The sequence below is a fragment of the Aedes albopictus genome, chromosome 3 (assembly GCF_035046485.1).
Source record: "Aedes albopictus strain Foshan chromosome 3, AalbF5, whole genome shotgun sequence".
Classification (NCBI taxonomy): domain Eukaryota; kingdom Metazoa; phylum Arthropoda; class Insecta; order Diptera; family Culicidae; genus Aedes; species Aedes albopictus.
In genome coordinates this window covers 296,645,773-296,664,709 of record NC_085138.1, presented here as the reverse complement: position 1 = coordinate 296,664,709, position 18,937 = coordinate 296,645,773, and the positions used below count along the sequence as shown (strand labels likewise).

Below are 18,937 nucleotides of genomic sequence, written 5' to 3'. Positions count from 1 at the left end.
GCTACCGTAAAGTTGGATGGGCTGACCGTATCTAACGGCCTTGTTGACGTTGATGGTAAGACCTGCCGCCGAGGAGGACAAGACACCGTTGTGCAGTACTCTGCATGAAAATGCCCTGTACTGTGCTTCAATGAGGCCGATTATTTTCTCAGGGACACCCTTGTGGCTCAGGGCTTCCCGCGTGTTTTCGTGATTGAGACGATCAAAAGCTTTTTGGTAATAATTGAACACCAGGTAGGGAGACTCTTCGAATTCGTTGGTTTGCCCCAGGGTGATACGGAATGTGACAATATGGTCCACACTGGATCGTCCGGCACGGAATCCTACTTGCTGCCGTTGGAAAGTTGCGTCAATCTTTTCCTGTATCCGGTTAAGGATCGTTTTGCAGAATGACTTTGAGAACGATGCACAGTAACATTTTTATTTATCTGTATTAACGAGATTTTAAGCTCATGGCTAGTTCATCTCGGGACCCACGTTATAGGTTCTGGGCCATTTGGACAGGAACGCCTATTTTGGGCACTTTGCTGCTATAACTCAGTCAATTTCAAACCGATTGACTTGATTTTTTTCAACATGGTATCTGATGAGTTATAGTAGCAGTGTCCAAAATAGGTGATTCTACCCTAATTGCCCCAGACCCTATTCTCTGCCGAAGGAAGAACTCACATTTAATGAGTTTATCAGGAGTGGGGTTCGATCCCAGGTCCTTGGCGTGATAGTCAGGTGCCTTAACCATCACACCAGGTCCGCTCCTCGCACAGTAACATAATGCTCCGCCAATCATCACATACAACAGTCAGGTCACTTTTTTTGGGTAAGTTTACTGAGACGCCTTACACCCAGTCGGATGGAAATGTCGCGGTTTCCCATATGTTGCTGAATAATTGATGCAGCATTTGTGCGGATACTTCGGGGTCAGCTTTAAGCATCTCAGTTGATATGCGACCGGGACCCCCGAACTAACGTTTCAACTGGTCAGTAGCATTCATCTTAGTCCCACTAAGGCGAGAAACATCGTAGAGGAGACGGATGTCGCTGGTATATGCGACTTTTTCGTCTTCGTCGTCTAGGGAGTCCCACGCTGTTTGAGCGTTTCACTTCTTTTCTCGAGAGCCGAACAGCGCTGACGAGCTACGGCTTTGGCTCCTCGTGTTTTCGCTCGCTTTATCGCGGCTTTGGCGTTCCTTCGCTCCTGTATTTTCCGGCAGGTATCATCTGTGATCACCTGCTTTCTCCTTATGCGCAGCTCACCCAAATTATTCTCGTCGGTGGCGATTGAGGCGTTCTTGATGGCGCTCCATTGATCTTCTACCGTTACACCTTCCGGAATATCTACAGCACGGTTCTCCAGCTCCTCGACGAAGGACCTTTTCATCGCAACGTCTTCCAGTCAGCGTGTTTTGAACCGTCGCCCGATTTACTCCTCCTGTCAATGGATTCGAGCAATGTACAGCGGGATCTTGCCAATTAGGAGGTGATGATCGGACGCAATTTCGCCGCTTCGTTTGTTCCACACATCAAGAAGGCTTCGTCTCCATTTTCGACTGATGCAGATGTGGTCGATTTGATTTACCGTGTCGCCATTACGGAAATTACATGTCACTTTGGCCTCGAAGAAATCCTCCTGGTCGATGAGGAATGATGACCATGTCATTATTGTCACAAAACTCTGTAAACAGCTCTCCGTTCTCGCTCATTTCTCCGAGCGTCCTATGACGTGTTCATAGTCCGAGTTGTCGGATCCAACCATCACGTTGAAGTCGCCCATGAGTATCTTGATATCACCTTTCGGAATCTGATCCACGACAGCATTCAGTTGGCTGTAAAAGTTCTCTTTGTCTTGCGTTTCGGCATCATTGGTTGGTGCGTGCGTAACCTTGGATGATAAGAAGGATTCGAACACGTGTTCTGAATCTGGATACAATTATCCTCTCATCAATAGGTTCTCATTTCTTGTGCGCAGCATGGGCATGAGCGCTGTGCAGGAAACCACCTCCATAGTGGTGCGGAGCGTGTTCACCTCGTAGGCCAGAATATAGTTAGCAAAATTTGACCCGGCGCCAATCTGTGTTCTCTAAAGTTCGGCCAACGAACTTCGCGTAGTCCTAGGATCTCAAGCTTCATAAGGCATGTCTCATTGGCCGTTGCTGGTCTAGGGTTAATATATTCCAAATTCCAATACTTCTCCGTTGTTTGTGGGCTTCGTGGCCGAGCGGTTAGCGGCGTCAGTCGTTTAGGTGTCTCGTAAGCCTCGGAGTGTGGGTTCGATTCCCGCTCCAGTCGGGGAAAACTTTTCGTCAAACGGAAAATTCTCCACTGGGCCACTGGGTGTTATATATGTTGTCCGTTGTCGAATGTTCGTACTGTTCAGTCTGTAGAGGCCGTAAGGTCGAAGACGGTGTAATTGTCTTTTTTTTTCACACCAAAACATGGCCAGAACAGACACTGTTTTAGTCGCACCTTCTTGGTGAACAGACGCTTTGTACGAAATTATCTCCACAATCTAGATGAAATCAGAGGGACTACAGTGCTCAGGCTGAACTACCAGCTAAACACACAACTCTTAGCTGGGGCAGTCTTTGGCATCATTTGGCCCCTTGAAGCATGAGGTAGGAACTTATGAAAACCAGAGCCATGTTGGACGCTCTCGTTATCAACTCACTGTTTAGCAGCTCAGTGAGGACGTTATGCTAAAAAAGAAAAAGAGCACCGATCGAAAACAGCCAATCATGAAAAAGAACATAATTTCTATACAGGCTGGAGTCGCGCTAATGGAGGCGCATGGTCATTTTTCTTCTCTATTATTGCTCTGAAGAGATTTGAACAAGGAGGCATTTTGTTTCATTCGATTGGCGGTTGGATGCTTTGGATTGCTGTTGATGAAAACTGCTGTGGCATATTGCATGAAATGGACAGACTTCGAGGAAAGGTTTGTAAGGCTTGCCTAATCTCGTTGATTGTATTCGCATTCAGAAACCGTTCAGTGAGGTACGAGATGGCTGGGCAATTGGTTTCGTACTGAACCTATTACTGCAAAGAGAATGACAAGATTTAAAGTAAGAATTCCGAGTATTTCGGGTACAGATCGGACTCGATTATCCGGAGTCGGGTTCTGGAGCTTCTCAAACATATATCTGGCAAACGGAATGCTATACAAACCTATAATGTTGACTGATTATTAATCATAGCTGGATTGAAAAAATGTTCAAATTTCAGCTCTATGCAACGTTCCGTTCCTCAGATATCTGTGTGGGAAGCTTCAGAACTCAACTCCGGATAATTGAGTCCAACCTGTATATTCCAAAGATTGTTCTGATGCCTTGAATTAACTTTCGCTTTAATCCTACTTTCAATTCCAATCTTATTAGAACGATATCCATTTTGCATCTCAAATAATTTGAAAAAGTGCGCCCAAGACCACAAACAGCCACCACAACGATGGTTAAACAAGTACTCTCCGGCAGCTAATCAGCTCTCGACCGCGGTGACTGTTAATGTACAATCTAATTAAGACAAGAATGAACCGAGCAGCAGTCGGCCACGGTGTTGTTGATGCTATCACCGGACGATTTTATGATCTAACTTTAAATATTTTATGTTCACTTATCTTAGCCGAGGCGACCACGTCCGGATGGTGGTGCTGCTGTTGCTGCCACTCGGCTTCCGAAAGAAAAACTTATCGCTTGAGCCTTGAGGTTGGGAGGGCAACCAACCACCTCCACCGGGCTTCCAGGTCTCCACCACAACCCGCCCTTCCTGTTCCCGAAAGGGCCGCGCGTTTATGAGCTGTGAGCTCGTTGTTTTCGTGTTGCTCGGAAAATTTTGCCTACCAGCATACTTTTCGGTGGGAGTAAATCCCAACTTCATGCATGCAAATACGGCCTCCGCTTGTGCAAAAAAAAACAAGAAAACGATCAAATTATCGAAGGGGCTTAAAAACATAACAGGGTTTTAATTTTCTCCTTTGCACTTTCGGCCAGCCGGGGATGACCCCACTTAGATAGTGTAAGGATGCATGGCAGCAGCTGAAAAAATTGGGAACGTTAAAAAGGGTTTTCCGGTCGAGAGGGGCTTTATGACTTTTAAATCGTTTCATGTGTTCAAGATTTAATCGACCGGGGAGGTAGTTACCAAAATGTTGCAATAAAATTTTTAACCAACCGCAATTCAATATAATTATGCGGTTTCTGACCCGGGAGAGTTTTCTTCAATGAATTGTAACGAGCAGCGGTACAATTAATTATGGAAGAACGAAGAATAAGAAAGCACAAGGGGAATTATTTTTCTCCCGGGCAATGCTGGTGACCTTCGCTTTGCGTGATGTTGGGTTAAAGGGTAGGGGAGTCGTACAGAACTTCAGATCTATAAATATTTCTCTTCGTCAGTGGAGCGGATAATCACAGCCAACGATTGCCACACAAATGTCAATCTTTTTGAAGAATAACTTTTGTTTTAGTGAATGTATAAATCGGTTGTGTCAATGTTAAATATTGCTCTGTATAAATGCTCTATATTACAAATGTTGTAACACAATAACAAAGGAATAACCACTTTCGAAACTCTAGACACTTAGTTGTTATTACTATACACAGCTAATAATTTTGTAATGTCCAAGCGCGTAATTTCTGGCGATGTATCGTTTTTTTGCACTTAATTCCACTTAATTACATTATTTTCCAACAATTATCACACTCACCACGTACACCCTGATTAGCAAGAGTGTCACATGGGATGTCTCCAGAAATTCAGCCGTAGGAACATTATCAGCTCAAAGAACACAAAGAAATCCTCCTGAAAATCCCCCAGAACAGTCATAGAGCAAATCTGACGGAACTTTATCAAGATTTGTTTTGCTAATAGTTTTGGTTCTGTAAGCCATCTCTAGACGTTTCTTTGTGAAATCCAGAACTGTATTCAGAAGAGGGGCGCATATCAGGAGCCCTCACAAAATCACACTCCACGAAAAATGTGAATCAAAAAAACTTGATCAAAAAGTGTTACACAAAACAAAAAATAGGGCAAAAACATATATTGATTCAATTTCTATCACGAGAACTTCAAATTGATTGATTGATTTGTCTTTATTTAAGAGACTTTCAGCCCTTGGCTGGTTCGTCTCTACCCTGCAAATGATTATCTCCTGGCGAGATGTTTGTGATATGTTGTGGTTTTGATTGCAAGTAAATTTCAAACTTCCTTCTAATCTAAGTTTTCCAAAACTCTGTAAAATGGAAAGCCAAAACGTTTCTGTTGAATATATCTGCTTATTTCTGTCGCATATTCTTAAAAATAGTTCAAAGAAATCTTCACAGAGTTCTTAGAAGAATTGCAACAATATTCTTGTTTGTTTCTGTCGAAAATGTTCGAAGATTTTTTAAGCATTTTCTACAGAGGTCTCAGAATAATTTCAGGAATATTTATCAGAATTTCGTTTTTGAAAATTCTGGGGTTTGGCGTTACTTACGACCTTTTTATTTCGAATTCCAATTTTGGGTGGATTATTCAATTTCGTTTCGTATTTCTTTGGAATAAGGTTGAAGCCTTTTTCCATCTTTATCAACGAGATTTTTAGCTTGTCTATCTCAGGACCCATGTTTTACATTCCTTACATTCCACATTTTGTGAGTTTGTCAGGAGTTGTGTTTGATTTCAGGTCCGCTCACGGTTAAGTTCTTAAGATTTTCATCCTGAATGAAGTTTGGAGCGAATGTGGCGAATTTTTGTGTAAAATTCATACATTCATTGATTTTTTTTAATTCATACATTCATTAAGAAAATTGCAGAAGAATTTTTTAGAGAAACCCTTGCATATCTTTAAAGAATCTAAATAGTTTTGCAACCATGTTCTGTAGGTAAATAACGACCGAAAGTTTGATCCGGATTTTCATCAAAGATTCTCTAGAATTTTATATGAAAAAAAATATGCAATTCCATCTAGAATTTATCATGTATTTCAATGAAAATTTCTTCAACAATTTCTATTAGAAATCACCCCAAACACTATTAAATTTTAAATGCTTCATTACGTTTTATACAGATAATAATCGAGATTTTTAGCCCTAGGCTAGTTCATCTCTGAGTTTGTCGGGAGTGGGATTGGATTCCAGGTCCTCAGCGTGATATTATTATTATTATTGTCTTTATTAACGAGACTTTCAGTCCTTAGCTGGTTCGTCTCGTACCTCGGCGTGATAGTCTGAGCCTCATTCACTCGAAAGCGGGGCTTTGTCACTTACCTCTCGTTGTTTCTAACTCCCTCAATTAATGTATTTCTAAGTTTTTGATTCTATTGTTTTTGTATAATTGATGAAAATTTCAAATTTACATTTTTAAGTAGGTTTTGTGCACGAAAAATAATTTTAAAAAATGGATTTTGAATTAGTTACATAATACAGAATCGAAAAATGAAATCATTCAACATTACTAAAGAAGTCAGTTTGCATGAGTACTAACTGTGCGATTTTTTCCGACACCCTCTAGTTATGTTATGATGGAGCAGAGATGCATCCTTTACATTTTTTTTTCGGAAGACCTACATACATGAAGTACTCCCTAAGCCCTAATCCACTCTTAAATCTCTTTTCCGGCTTTTACCCTAAACGGCCAGTGGCAATATAGTTGCCACCAGCGCTGGTGGCCTAAACGGGCAGTGGCAACTATATTGCCACCTCCAAAGCTCGTTTTTTGGGGAAAACGGGCAGTAGCAACTACATTGCACAGTGGTCCACGAACCAGATTTACGAGGAAAGATGCATTTAACGCCTTCAAATGAGTTTTAGGCAAATATGGTCTTCTACAAAGTTGTCCCTAAGAATAAGGCCCCATTAAAAATGTGCATAAAAATTAGGGTGGTCCATATTTTTAAAGAAATTGGTAACCAAACTTTTTTAGTTGCAATAATAACTATATACAATCTTCGGGATGAGGGCCCATATAGCCGAGGCGGTAAACGCACGGGTATTCAGCATGACCATGCTGAGGGTGACGGGTTCGATTCCCGGTCGGTCCAGGATCTTTTCGTAAGGGAAATTTCCTTGACTTCCTTGGGCATAGAGTATCTTCGTGCCTGCCACACGATATACACATGCAAAATGGTCATTGGCAGAGGAAGCTCTCAGTTAATAACTGTGGAAGTGCTCATAGAACACTAAGCTGAGAAGCAGGCATTGTCTCAATGAGGACGTTACGCCAAGAAGAGGAGAGGAATCTTCGGGATAGTTGTAGATCTATCAATTTTGAGCAAGTTTGCTAAAGACACTTTTTATGTAGCTTTAAAATTGACCGATCTAGAGGTATTTTTATTCAGTTTAGGGTGGTTCGAGAAAATCCGGGTTTGTGGCGTTAACTTTTTCAGTTTTGATTTCTCATCAAAGTCGCCTAAGAAACACTTGTAGACGCATCGTTTCGTGCGCTGAGATGGTCGTCATCTCTTTTGGTTCAAAAATTACAGGCGTTTTTCTTAAAAAAAATCATAGTTTTTTAAAAAGGGTTTATGATGAGTTGGGGCAAACATAAAAAATAATTTTTGCCTGCATTCAAAAGAAGAAATGTTGTTATAAAACATATCAAAAAATTAGAGGGGTGTTATTTTTGTAACTCAAAGACTTGAAAAGTGCCTATTTTTTCTAGAAAATTATCAATATCTTTTGAACGGAATGACGTAGCAACATTCTCAGCGCACGAAAATGTTTTTGGAAGCTCTAAAAGTGGTTCTTAGGCGACTTTGACGAGAAATTTGAAACAAAAAAGAAAAAGCAATAAAACGATTTGTTCTAGCGTCACCCTATGAAAACTATGGGAAAATGCTCCAAATTTGGTCCGTTTTTGGAAGCTCTAAAAGTGGTTCTTAGGCGACTTTGACGAGAAATTTGAAACAAAAAAGATAAAGCAATAAAACGATTTGTGCTAGCGTCATCCTATGAAAACTATGGGAAAATGCTCCAAATTTGGTCAAAACAGTTTAAACGCTTCATCTTTTTTGTTTCAAATTTCTCATCAAAGTTGTCTAAGAACCATTTTTAGAGCTTTTAAAAACGCACATTTTCGTGCGCTGGGAATGTTGCTACATCATTCCGTTCCAAAGATTTTGATGATTTTCTAGAAAAAATAGGCACTTTTCAAGTATTTTTCACTTGAGTTACAAAAATAACACCCCTCTAATTTTTTATATGTTTTATAGCAACATTTCTTCTTTTGAATGCGGGCAAGAGAAATTTTTTATGTTTGTCCCAAGCCGCCATAACACTTTTAGAAAAAAATAAGTATGATTTTTTAAGAAAAAATGCCTGTAACTTTTGAACCGAAAGAAATAACGAAAGGACGCGTCTTCAAATGCTCTACAAGTGTTTCTTAGGCGACTTTGATGAGAAATCAAAACTGAAAAAGTTAACGCCACAAAACCGGATTTTCTTGAACCACCCTAAGCTTATTCAGAAAAATACCTCTAGATCGGTCAATTTTAAAGCTACATAAAAAGTGTCTTTAGCAAACTTGCTCAAAATTGATAGATCTACAACTATCCCGAAGAATATATACAGGTATGTTCCGTTTTTGTCACTATTCGTTTTTATCACTATCCTTTTTTGTCACTATCCGATTTCGTCAACATATCATTCCGTTTTTGTCAACACTCAAAGTTTGATCATTTTTTTTCCTCGAATACTAGTTTTTTATAGTTTAACACTAATCCTGAGGTAATCTATAAATGAATTAGAATTAACTACCCATGATGGCATAAAATACGAATGCGTGTTTCGTTTCGCTCTGCTGTAAGTAGTGCATAATTGCACACATAATTCAACTTCGTTTTTTCACCATAGAAACATCTAACCAAAGTTTTTATCCAAGTTCAAAGCAAATTGCTAACCATGATAGATCAATGTTGGATTATGCAAAGAAACCCAGCAAAGGTCAGACTATCCGGGACTTCGAAAAGAAAAACATCCCGGATGATCGAACCATTTTTTTTTTTCATTTCATGGGCTTATTGTGTTAGGAAACTTACATTGGTATTCCTTCCGGGGATTCCTCCAGGAAGTCCATCTGAATATTCCTTCAGGAGCTTCCTTCCGGAGATTCTTACGGAGTTTTTATCCGATATTTCATCTTTCGATTACTTTTATCATGCAAACTTTGATTCCTCCAGTTACCCCTGCTAGGGATTCCACCTTGTATGTCTTCTGTGGATTCCTCTTGATTCCTTGTTGAATTCCTTCCGGGAGTTTCTCTAGGAAATACTCCAGAGGTTCCTTTAGAGAGTTTAGTCTGTTAAGAATTCGTTCTTTTAGGGAACAGAAGCTTAGTTTGGGATACAGTTATTCGATCTAGGGATTTTACCAGGAACTTCTGAAGGATTCTTAGAAAAACTCCTGAAGCTATCCCATCAATCCTTAAGGTTTCCCACGAGGAACTTTTGGAGGATTTTTTGCAAGAACTTCTGCAGAATTCTCACAAGAACCTCCCTGAGAATTTTCAGGAGAAACTTCTGGAGGATTTGCAGAGGAAACTCCTGGAGGATGCCCAGAAGGAACTGCAGTAAGAATCACAGAAAGATTTCCTGCAGAAATACCAAAAGAATCCAAGAACAAACTCCTGATGAAAACCCCAGAAAAACTTTTGGTACAATTTTAGAAGAAAGTTCTGGGGGAACTCTAGAGAAAATTCCTTGAGAAGTATCAGAAACAGTTTCTGAGAAGTATCAGAAAGAGTTTCTGAAGGGATTTCAAAAATTAACCTTGGAAGAATTCCCATAGGAAATTTTGAAAAGTCGGTACTCCTATAGGAATTGCGGAAGAAAAGTCTTGGTAAATCTCAAAAGCAACTCTTGAATTTCAAGAGGATGTCTTGGTCAAAACCTAGAATGATTTTCTCAATGAACTCCGATTCTTGGTGAAATTCCCGAAAGAATCCCCGAAGAAACTTCAAAAGAAATTGAAAAAAGACATCTGATCCGAGAAGGAACTCCTTAAGAAATCGTAGGGATCAGAAATTCTTTCCTAGAAAAATCTCTTCGAATTCCAAAAGATAACCAAGCAGTACGAGATAACATAGAGGAATTCCAGCAGGAACTTCTTTGGGAATCCTAAGTTCCGAGGAAGTTGCAAGTGATTGCATTGACAAATTCCTTGAGATTTCCTAAAAGTATCCCAGGGCCCCTATAGCCACAGCTGTAAGGGCGCGGGTGTTCAGCATAATTATACTGAGGGTGACGATTCCCAGTCGGTCCATGAACTTTTCCTAAAGGAAATTTCCTTGGTTATCTTGGGCAAAGCGTATCTTCATGCCTGCCACACGTTCTACACATACAAAAGGATCATTCAGAAACCTCCAGTTAGCCTAGTGGTTAAAGCGGATTAGGCGATTAGGTTGGATTGTCAATCCGGAGAGGTCGGGTTCGATTACCGTTCCGGTCAGGAGAATTTTTTCGACTGGGCATAGTGTATCATTGTGCTTGCCTCACAATTCATATAATGGCAGACAAAGAAAGCCCTCAATTAATAACTGTGAAAATGCTCAAAGAACACTAAGTTAAAGAGGGGCAGGCTAAGTTCCAGTGGGAACGTAGAGACATAAAGAAAAATAAGTACAAGGTCATTGGCAGAAGATGCTCTCAGTTGATAACCGTGGTTGTGCTCATAGAACACTAAGCTGAGGAGCAGGCTTTGTCTCAGTTGGACGTTACGCCAAGAAGAAACATAATCGCAGGAGAAGTTTCTATACGAATCTCTGAAGGAATACCTAGAGAAATCTTAAACGATACTCGTTGAGGAATGCCATCCGGAAGGAATGGAGCATATACAGGCCCGGATTAAGGATTGTGGGGGCCCGGGGCCAGAGCGGATGTGGAGGCCCCTCGGAGGTACAAATGCCATGAGCAAATAAGCTTTTCTTTGTTTTTGTTAATGTTTAGCAAGCAAAAAAGGTTTTTGTGGGGGCCCCTAAAATGTGGGGACCCGGAGCCCGCCACAAAATCCAACTCGTAAGTTGAGTGTCTGTCTGATATGACGAAAATTAGTGCATATGACGAAGTAGATTCCTTCCCTATAAAACTGGCAGTTCATTTCGTCTACAAATCATAAATAATGCTGATGCTTGTAATTTTTAATACCTGTACATTTGGATGAACTTGTGCAGGCACTGTGTTGTATGAATATGTATATGATACGAATTACCATTGCAATGCCCAGCCCAATCTAGGTAACATTCTAGTTCCCCAATACATATGTATCACTATTAGCTTTACATATGTAATAATACCAAACATACTACATACAAATATTATATTAAAAAGGTAGCTCTACTGCACCTCCCTACTAAAATTCATGTTTCAATTCTATTTTAGCATTACTTTCAGAACCCCATAACCATCAAGATAAGGAACAAAAAAATAATATTTATTCCACCTGTTTCTGCAGTTTTTTTTATTCAAAAGCAACTTGAGAGCCAAGATGTAACTCGGAACACACGAGCGAATATAAATGATGCTGCTGCTTACTGGTATTAGTTACAACGAGCAGTCCTAGACACAGTCGGGCTCGGTTTCGACTGACTGGACGATTTGTTTCCGGCTAATTCTGCATCACGAAAGAAGGACTTCAAAATTAAAATACTGCGGAAGAATGCATAAATTTGTGCAACGATTCTGACGCGGTGCTAATCGTCTATGTAGGTCGGACAGGCCCGGTCGGGTCCGGCAACAATTGTTGTTTGTGCGAGAGAATCGCTTCTCTTGGAAATAATTTACTACTTTTGCTGCAGAATTCAAAAAGGTAACCGACGACCTGCGTGACCAACTCGAGTGTAATTTCAGTCAATTATACTTATATTATTCTCACTGTTGCATGCCTAAGTAAATGAAGAATGTTGCTTTCAACACTGCTCCCGCAGTTCCCATCGTCAATTCTGGAAATGTAACGAAATATGTGTCGAAAAGTGTGGCAAACAATGTGCGGCGAAATGCTTCCGGACCGCGCGAAAGAATTTTAAAATTGATTTTTCTTTTATTCCTGGCACGTCATGTTCCCGGATACACACGTGTTTGATTTATGATTTTCATTTTATTCATAACCACAGGACATGCGATTGTCTTGAAATTTATCGTTTTCTTTGCAGCCAGGACGGTAGTTGTGTGACCCGATTGCAACCATGTTGCAGTTTTGAAAGTCGGTATCGTGTTTGCGGGTCCTGTCGTCGTCATTCATCCACGGAGGGAGATTGGCTCGAGCAGGGACACTTGGCTGGAATGGCGCGAAAAGATTTCCATGTAAGGTGTCGTTTGGGTGGGAAGGTTTTCGTCTTCAAAGCAACACCTTGGCTTTTTTGGTATGATTCCATGATCGATGGCTTGGATGGTGACCTTTCAGAAAGAAATTCAAGATCTATAGCATGAGCGTGAGCGAGCATTGAGCTTTGAGTACATCATACAATTCGTTGTTGCTACTCCGTGATTGACAAGAACAATTGAAATTGCGAACAGAACAGAGTCAACATAAAGAGTCTGTAGTTGGCTTACCTATGTGCATTAGTATGGGACAAACATCAAAAGGGCCCATATAGCCGAGGCGGTAAACGCACGGGTATTCAGCATGACCATGCTAAGGGTGACGGGTTCGATTCCCGGTCGGTCCAGGATCTTTTCGTAAAGGAAATTTCCTTGACTTCCTTGGGCATAGAGTATCTTCGTGCCTGCCACACGATATACGCATGCAAAATGGTCATTGGCAGAGGAAGCTCTCAGTTAATAACTGTGGAAGTGCTCATAGAACACTAAGCTGAGAAGCAGGCTTTGTCCTAATGAGGACGTTACGCCAAGAAGAGAGAGAGAGAGAAACATCAAATTCTCGCTCCAGTTGACTTTTTCGATTCCATTTAGGTCCCATATGAACTGTACAAAATTTCAGTGCAATCGGTGAAACTATAATTTAGCGCAAGCGGTTCAAAGTTTTCATAGGATTTACTATGGGAAAAGTTACACTTTCAAACAAAAAATCCCAGAGGTCGCCCCTTGTCTCCTTAAGAGCCAGTTCGCGAGAACCGCGACCCCCTTTCCAAAGGAAGTAGAATCGATGTGCTCCGATTGAGCTGAAATTTTCAGGGTATGGTTTTCCATATAAAAGATGATATCTGGCCGATTTTCAGGTTTTTCCGTTAGGGGGAAGTGGGGTAAAATAGCACTCAGAGATTTCATGTCTAAAAATTGGTAAAATCACTAAAATCGCAATAACTTCCGCAAAAGTTAACGGATTCAGCTGAAATTTTGCATGGACACTCTACTCCTATGGCACTTCTATTTGGATATTATTTGATATTTAATTTGAAGAAATATGTTATTTTCATAATTTTTTTGACGATTTTCAGGGCGCCTGTTTTCGTACCAACAGAACTAGGATGGAAAAATTATGAAAATAACATATTTCTTCAAATTAAATATCGAAGAATATCCAACGCTTGGCTTAAATGGAAGTGCCATAGGAGTAGAGTGTCCATGCAAAATTTCAGCTGAATCCGTTAACTTTTGCGGAAGTTATTGCAATTTTAGTGATTTTACCTATTTTTAGACATGAAATCTTTGAGGGCTAGTTTACCCCACTTCCCCCTAACGGAGAAATCTGAAAATCGGCCAGATATCATCTTTTATATGGAAAACCATACCCTGAAAATTTCAGCTCAATCGGAGCACATCGATACAAGAAGGAATTGCGGCTCTCGCGAACTGGCTCTTAATTCAAATCGATCAACGCTTCTTGTAGGAAAATCATTTATGAAACTTTCCTTCGAAGACCGCAAAACAATTGGATGCATGTTAAAAAAGTTATTGATTTATTACCGATTAGTGATCCGACGAACGGCTTTTTGATTTGTTTTATCAGCAGCACTGCTGCTGCCGTTGCTGCATGGGGTGGCGGGAGGCATCACCACCCCCAGAAACAGCAGCAGCCAAGGCAGCAGCTACAGTGCTGCTGATAAAACAAAACAAAAAGCCGTTCGTCAGATCACTAATCGGTAATAAATCAATAACTTTTTTCACATGCATCCAATTGTTTTGCGGTCTTCGAAGGAAAGTTTCATAAATGATTTTTCTACAAGAAGCGTTGATCGATTTGAATTAAGGAGACAAGGGGCGACCTCTGGGATTTTTTGTTTGAAAGTGTAACTTTTCCCATAGTAAATCCTATGAAAACTTTGAACCGCTTGCGCTAAATTATAGTTTCACCGATTGCGCTGAAATTTTGTACAGTTCATATGGGACCTAAATGGGATCTAAAAAGTCGACTGGAGCGAGGATTTATTTTTTCCATACAAGCGTGTCCCATACTAATGTGCATTAGGGTGGGTCAACGTTGTATGGGAAAATTTAAAATTGTTCAGATTAATTCAGATCAAAGTTTTTAAGATGCCCGTTGTGGTCCCAAATAACTGTGCAAAATTTGGACATGATTGGTTTAGCCTACATTTTGCGCATTTTGCGCAATTGAGGTTTTATTATTGATGTTATTCCTTTACATGTTAGAAGATAAGCACACTCATGCGATCAGTTCGTTTTAACTTTTGTTACAAGACTCGGATCGCTTTGCGGTCTTCGGAAAAGCTGTTCAGGACATCTGAGGCTATACTTTTACACAATCGGGTCTATATTTTCAAAATAATTTTATTCTTTTATAAGAAAAATGCAAAACAGGGAGTTTTCCCATATAAAATCCCATACAAATTTTGATCGCGATGCGCAAAGTGTAGGCATGACTGATCGCGCTCAAATTTTGTACAGTCGTTCAGGACCCGATATGGAGTCAAAAAAAACCTTGATCGGAAAAAACGACCTCTGACCCACGCTAATGTGCATCCTTGAGAGTTTCAAGCATTAAAAAGTCAATATCAGTTAATATTTGCTAACATTAAAAGGATTAAATTTGAGTGTCAGCATTTTAGTAACAAATTGTCACGAATATTTACAAAAACTGACAAGTTTTATGTTGCTACCACACTGTTTTAGAAATCGAAGATAACTTGGACGGGCTCAATGGTCCAAGCGTTACCACTTCTCTTTAGAACTACTAAGTTATCAGAAAAGAATAGCCCAATGAAGATGTAAGCAAATTTGTGCATGGATTTTCTGCAAACGAATCATCGTATTTCACGACTACAGAGAAAGATTCCTTCGTTGCACTGTGATGGTGTATTATGATCTATAGGCCAAACATATTAATTGAAATATTATTTTCGTTATTCTAAAGCTACATTCATCTCAACTCAAAACATTCTGCTCACTTCAATACTGATATCGTTTGGATTGTGAAAAATTTAACCGACTTCTCGGTCAAATTTTTACGTCTCGTAAAAAGTGTGCCGGGAATTGAATTCAGGTTGTATCCGAAATAGATGTGGAATAGACGGAAACACAATTCGAGAGAAAATTATTAAATTCCATCATTTCAATGAAACTATAGCACATTCACAATATTTTTTACATGATATGGAAGCTAATTAATAAATTAGTAAATAATACTAAATTGGCCATGAGGCGTTAGGCCAGGTGCAAAAATAAGTTCGATCATTTTGGGTCGGTGCTTAGGTAGACGGGAATTAGAACCCTAAAGCAACAAAATGGTTTACATGCAATAACCGCTTCCACAAGTGTCACTCCTCAATTAAATCATGAAAATACTATACAATAGTATTGCTGCTTAACATTCAACCTTGTTTGTTTGGTTTTCCACCATTTTTTCTCAAACAAAAAGTCGTCAACGAAGTTTCCCAGTGGAAAAGAAATACAAGCACAGTCTTCCATCCCACTACTCATCGAATTCCCACCGTATCTGGCCCTTGCGACGTTTTTATCGTCATAAATCATCGTAGTTGGAAAATAATTATCTTCGATTCACAGCTCCGAGCAGCAGCTCCAGCAGCAACTTCGGCATGGAATAAGACACAAATTTCAGATTCAATCATACCCCCGCGGGATGGTTTCTGATTTAACCTCCCAGTTTTCCGATCAGCTCACCAAACAGCAATCGCCGCCGTCGCCTTCGCCACTGCCACAGCCTTCACAATGCTACACAAAAAGCGGGAAAGAAAAGTTACTTGCAACATCGAAAGTCATTTGACAAAAAAAAAAATGCCGAACCGGGACAGCAGCAGCATTCGCCGTCGTCGCCGCACCGATAAATCTGTAGGGAAAATTTGTTTGTCCTAGTCATGGTTTTTCCGCGTTGGTTCGTTTCTTCGTGGTACTGATTATCCGCATCCGCCCACCAACCCAAGATCCTCGTGAAGGCATGGCCCCTTCTTGTTTCCTAGCGTAGACGACTCCAAGTGGATGACGATGATCTTGATGGTGATAATGGAGGAACAAGGAAGTCCCTAGAAGTTTTTCTTCGAAGATCTGCCACGGTTCGTTCTTGACACAAAAAGTGTCAAGGGTCACTCCCGTTTTAGCATTCTGTCGTATTCTTGACTGCTTTGCTAAGGGCGAATGCCTTCAGCGACGGATGTAGGTTTATGATTGACATGTTAATTTATGAGATTTTACCATTTATCAGAAAAAAAAGTGCAATTGATACTTCTCACACTTTCATCTGTATCCAATATCCAAAGAAGCTTTTACTACAGCTGACTGTCAGCTGGTGCGTTTATTTCCTTCTATCCTAGTGCTTGGCGTTAAGTTGTTCACAAATGAAAGAAAAACTACAGCTTGCTTCTGAAGATAGCACCCAGGCTAATCACCAACAGAGCCAGCAGAAGCACTACTCTACGTGATTTTAATTTTTAATTTGAAAAGTTTTACTAGTGACACCTCCGTAAGACTTATACCGCCCCGGGCGACGGCAGCAGCGGCGGTGGCCGTCATAAAGAAGATAATAATCGCATTTATTTCCTTATTTTGATGTTGATCGTCCGTCACGCTTCCAACAACGTCACATAATAATTGGAGTTTTCTTTCTTTTTTCGCTTTTCTATATTTTCAGTGAATCTTGCCAAGATCAGAGCGGAAAACTGCGGTCAGGAAGAATTGGCCACATGTGCGAGGCCCTTTCAAGTTCTACAATCGTCGACGGACCTATCGATAGCGACCAAAAAAGAGGAGTTGGATAAAATATGCCCGTAAGCATAATTGTAGCATGTATTACCCTGTATTAGTCTTTTATCGCTTTTATCACTACAGTAAGTAGCTCTTCCTAGTGATCCCATATACCAGTAGATCTATTCAGTTGAATAAAGACCACCACACCGTGTACACCGCAATCTCTATCGCTTGATATACAGGACCGATCTGTACCATCTGAACGATGTCACGTTGCCTAGTTAGTCGCGTTCCGTTTCGGTGGTAAACCACTCTTTTCGAAGGTCACTGTTCCGTCGCGAGTGCCTACAAGTCCGGGAACCAGTTCCGCTAACAACGCCCCTAAAACCCCTTTGAAGCGCCCCTGAAATGATATCATACGCCCCTGCAATCTCTCGGAACATCCTTAAAACATTGCTGAAGTCTCCTGAAATTTTCCGAAATGCTAAAGATCGCCCCTGAAACCCTTGCGACACCCTTTAAAGTTTTCTGAAACCTCCCCTGCATCGCCCTTAAAACCTTTTAAAATTACCCTGAAACCCCCTGGGGCCTTCCGGGGCCCCCTTGAAGCACCTTTGAATCCCCCTAAAATGCCCCTGAGACTCCCTAAAACGCCACTAAAACTCCTCTGAAACCCCCTAAGACACCCTGGAACCTCCCTGAGACTCCCTGAAACTTCCCTGAGATCCCCTGAAGCACTCCTGAGACCTCCCTTGGAGCCCCCGGAGACCCCTTTAAATGCCCCTAAGACCTCCTAATACCCTCTGAAACCTCATGGGACTCCCTGAAATGCCCCGATCTCTCCTATAAACGCTCCCTGCTCACCGTTGCCATAGCAACCATCATTGTTACATTTTGTTATGCACAAAATCGATTCTAAATAGGCGGCTCGTAAGTGCGTGCGTCAGGGTGGCCCAATATCTGATCTCAAATGGAAAGTTCACAACACTAGATCAAGCAGAAAAAAGGTTGTAAAATGTAATGAAATGATGTATTTTGTTGAAATCAATCCGAAGGGCACGAATGCACCCCGGTGTAAAGTGCCATTTAATAAATAAATAATAATAATAATAATAATATAATGAGGTTTTAGTGTACCTACATTACTTTGCCCTTTACGTGTTATTGAAGTGCTGATAACAATTCATAAATAAGAGTAAAGAGGGTTAAAAGAACTAAAATTCAAAAAAAGATCAATATGGTTGAATAAATCTGTTCCAGCCAATCGACATAAAACTTACAATATGTTCATGGCAACCCAACTAACATTTTCAGCGCTATAAGCTTCAGTCATTTGCTTTATGTTGTGTAACCATCGAATAAAAGCAGTTAACGCTGAATAAAAGGAAAGCTAGTCAAATATAAATCATAAGCTAATACACGACTGCAAAACAAGCACCATACAGCTACCAATCTCGGTTTTCAGAAATCCATTGCTTGTCACTGGGGCTGCCTTTACTCCACTCTATTCCAACTCCGGGAGATTTCCCGGAAGATGTGAAAACTTGAACAAATCGAATAGGAGTCCCCACTAACAAAACAGCTGCTACTATACAGTATAATTCGTTATACTGACAAATCCCCAAACCAGCAGCGCTATAAAGGCCGTTATGCGATTTCATTACGGCTAGAAGCTGTAATGAAGAAACTCTTGATTTACCAACACGGCTTGTCGGATATAAACATTATTGTCAAAACAAACTTCAAGCGGGATATATAACTACTACACAATTTCTTTACAGCTATCCATCTCTGTGCTGTGAAATTATTTGGGTTGCTTTTATTGCACTTTAATTCAATGCCGGAATATTTGCCGGAAGATGTGCAAATCGAATAAGAGTCCCAGCCACTACAACAGCTGCTTTTATACAGTACGTT

The 18,937-nt window shown here is 40.5% G+C and overlaps 1 protein-coding gene across 1 annotated transcript in view; it reads left to right on the top strand.

Moving 5' to 3' along the window:
* Positions 1–18,937, top strand: part of LOC109418659 (uncharacterized) — a 116,694-nt gene that overhangs the window by 83,751 nt on the left and 14,006 nt on the right. The window contains exon 2 of the mRNA XM_019692878.3: positions 16,965–17,100. Coding sequence (XP_019548423.3) covers positions 16,965–17,100 — 136 coding nt within the window. The remainder of the gene's footprint in view (positions 1–16,964; positions 17,101–18,937) is intronic.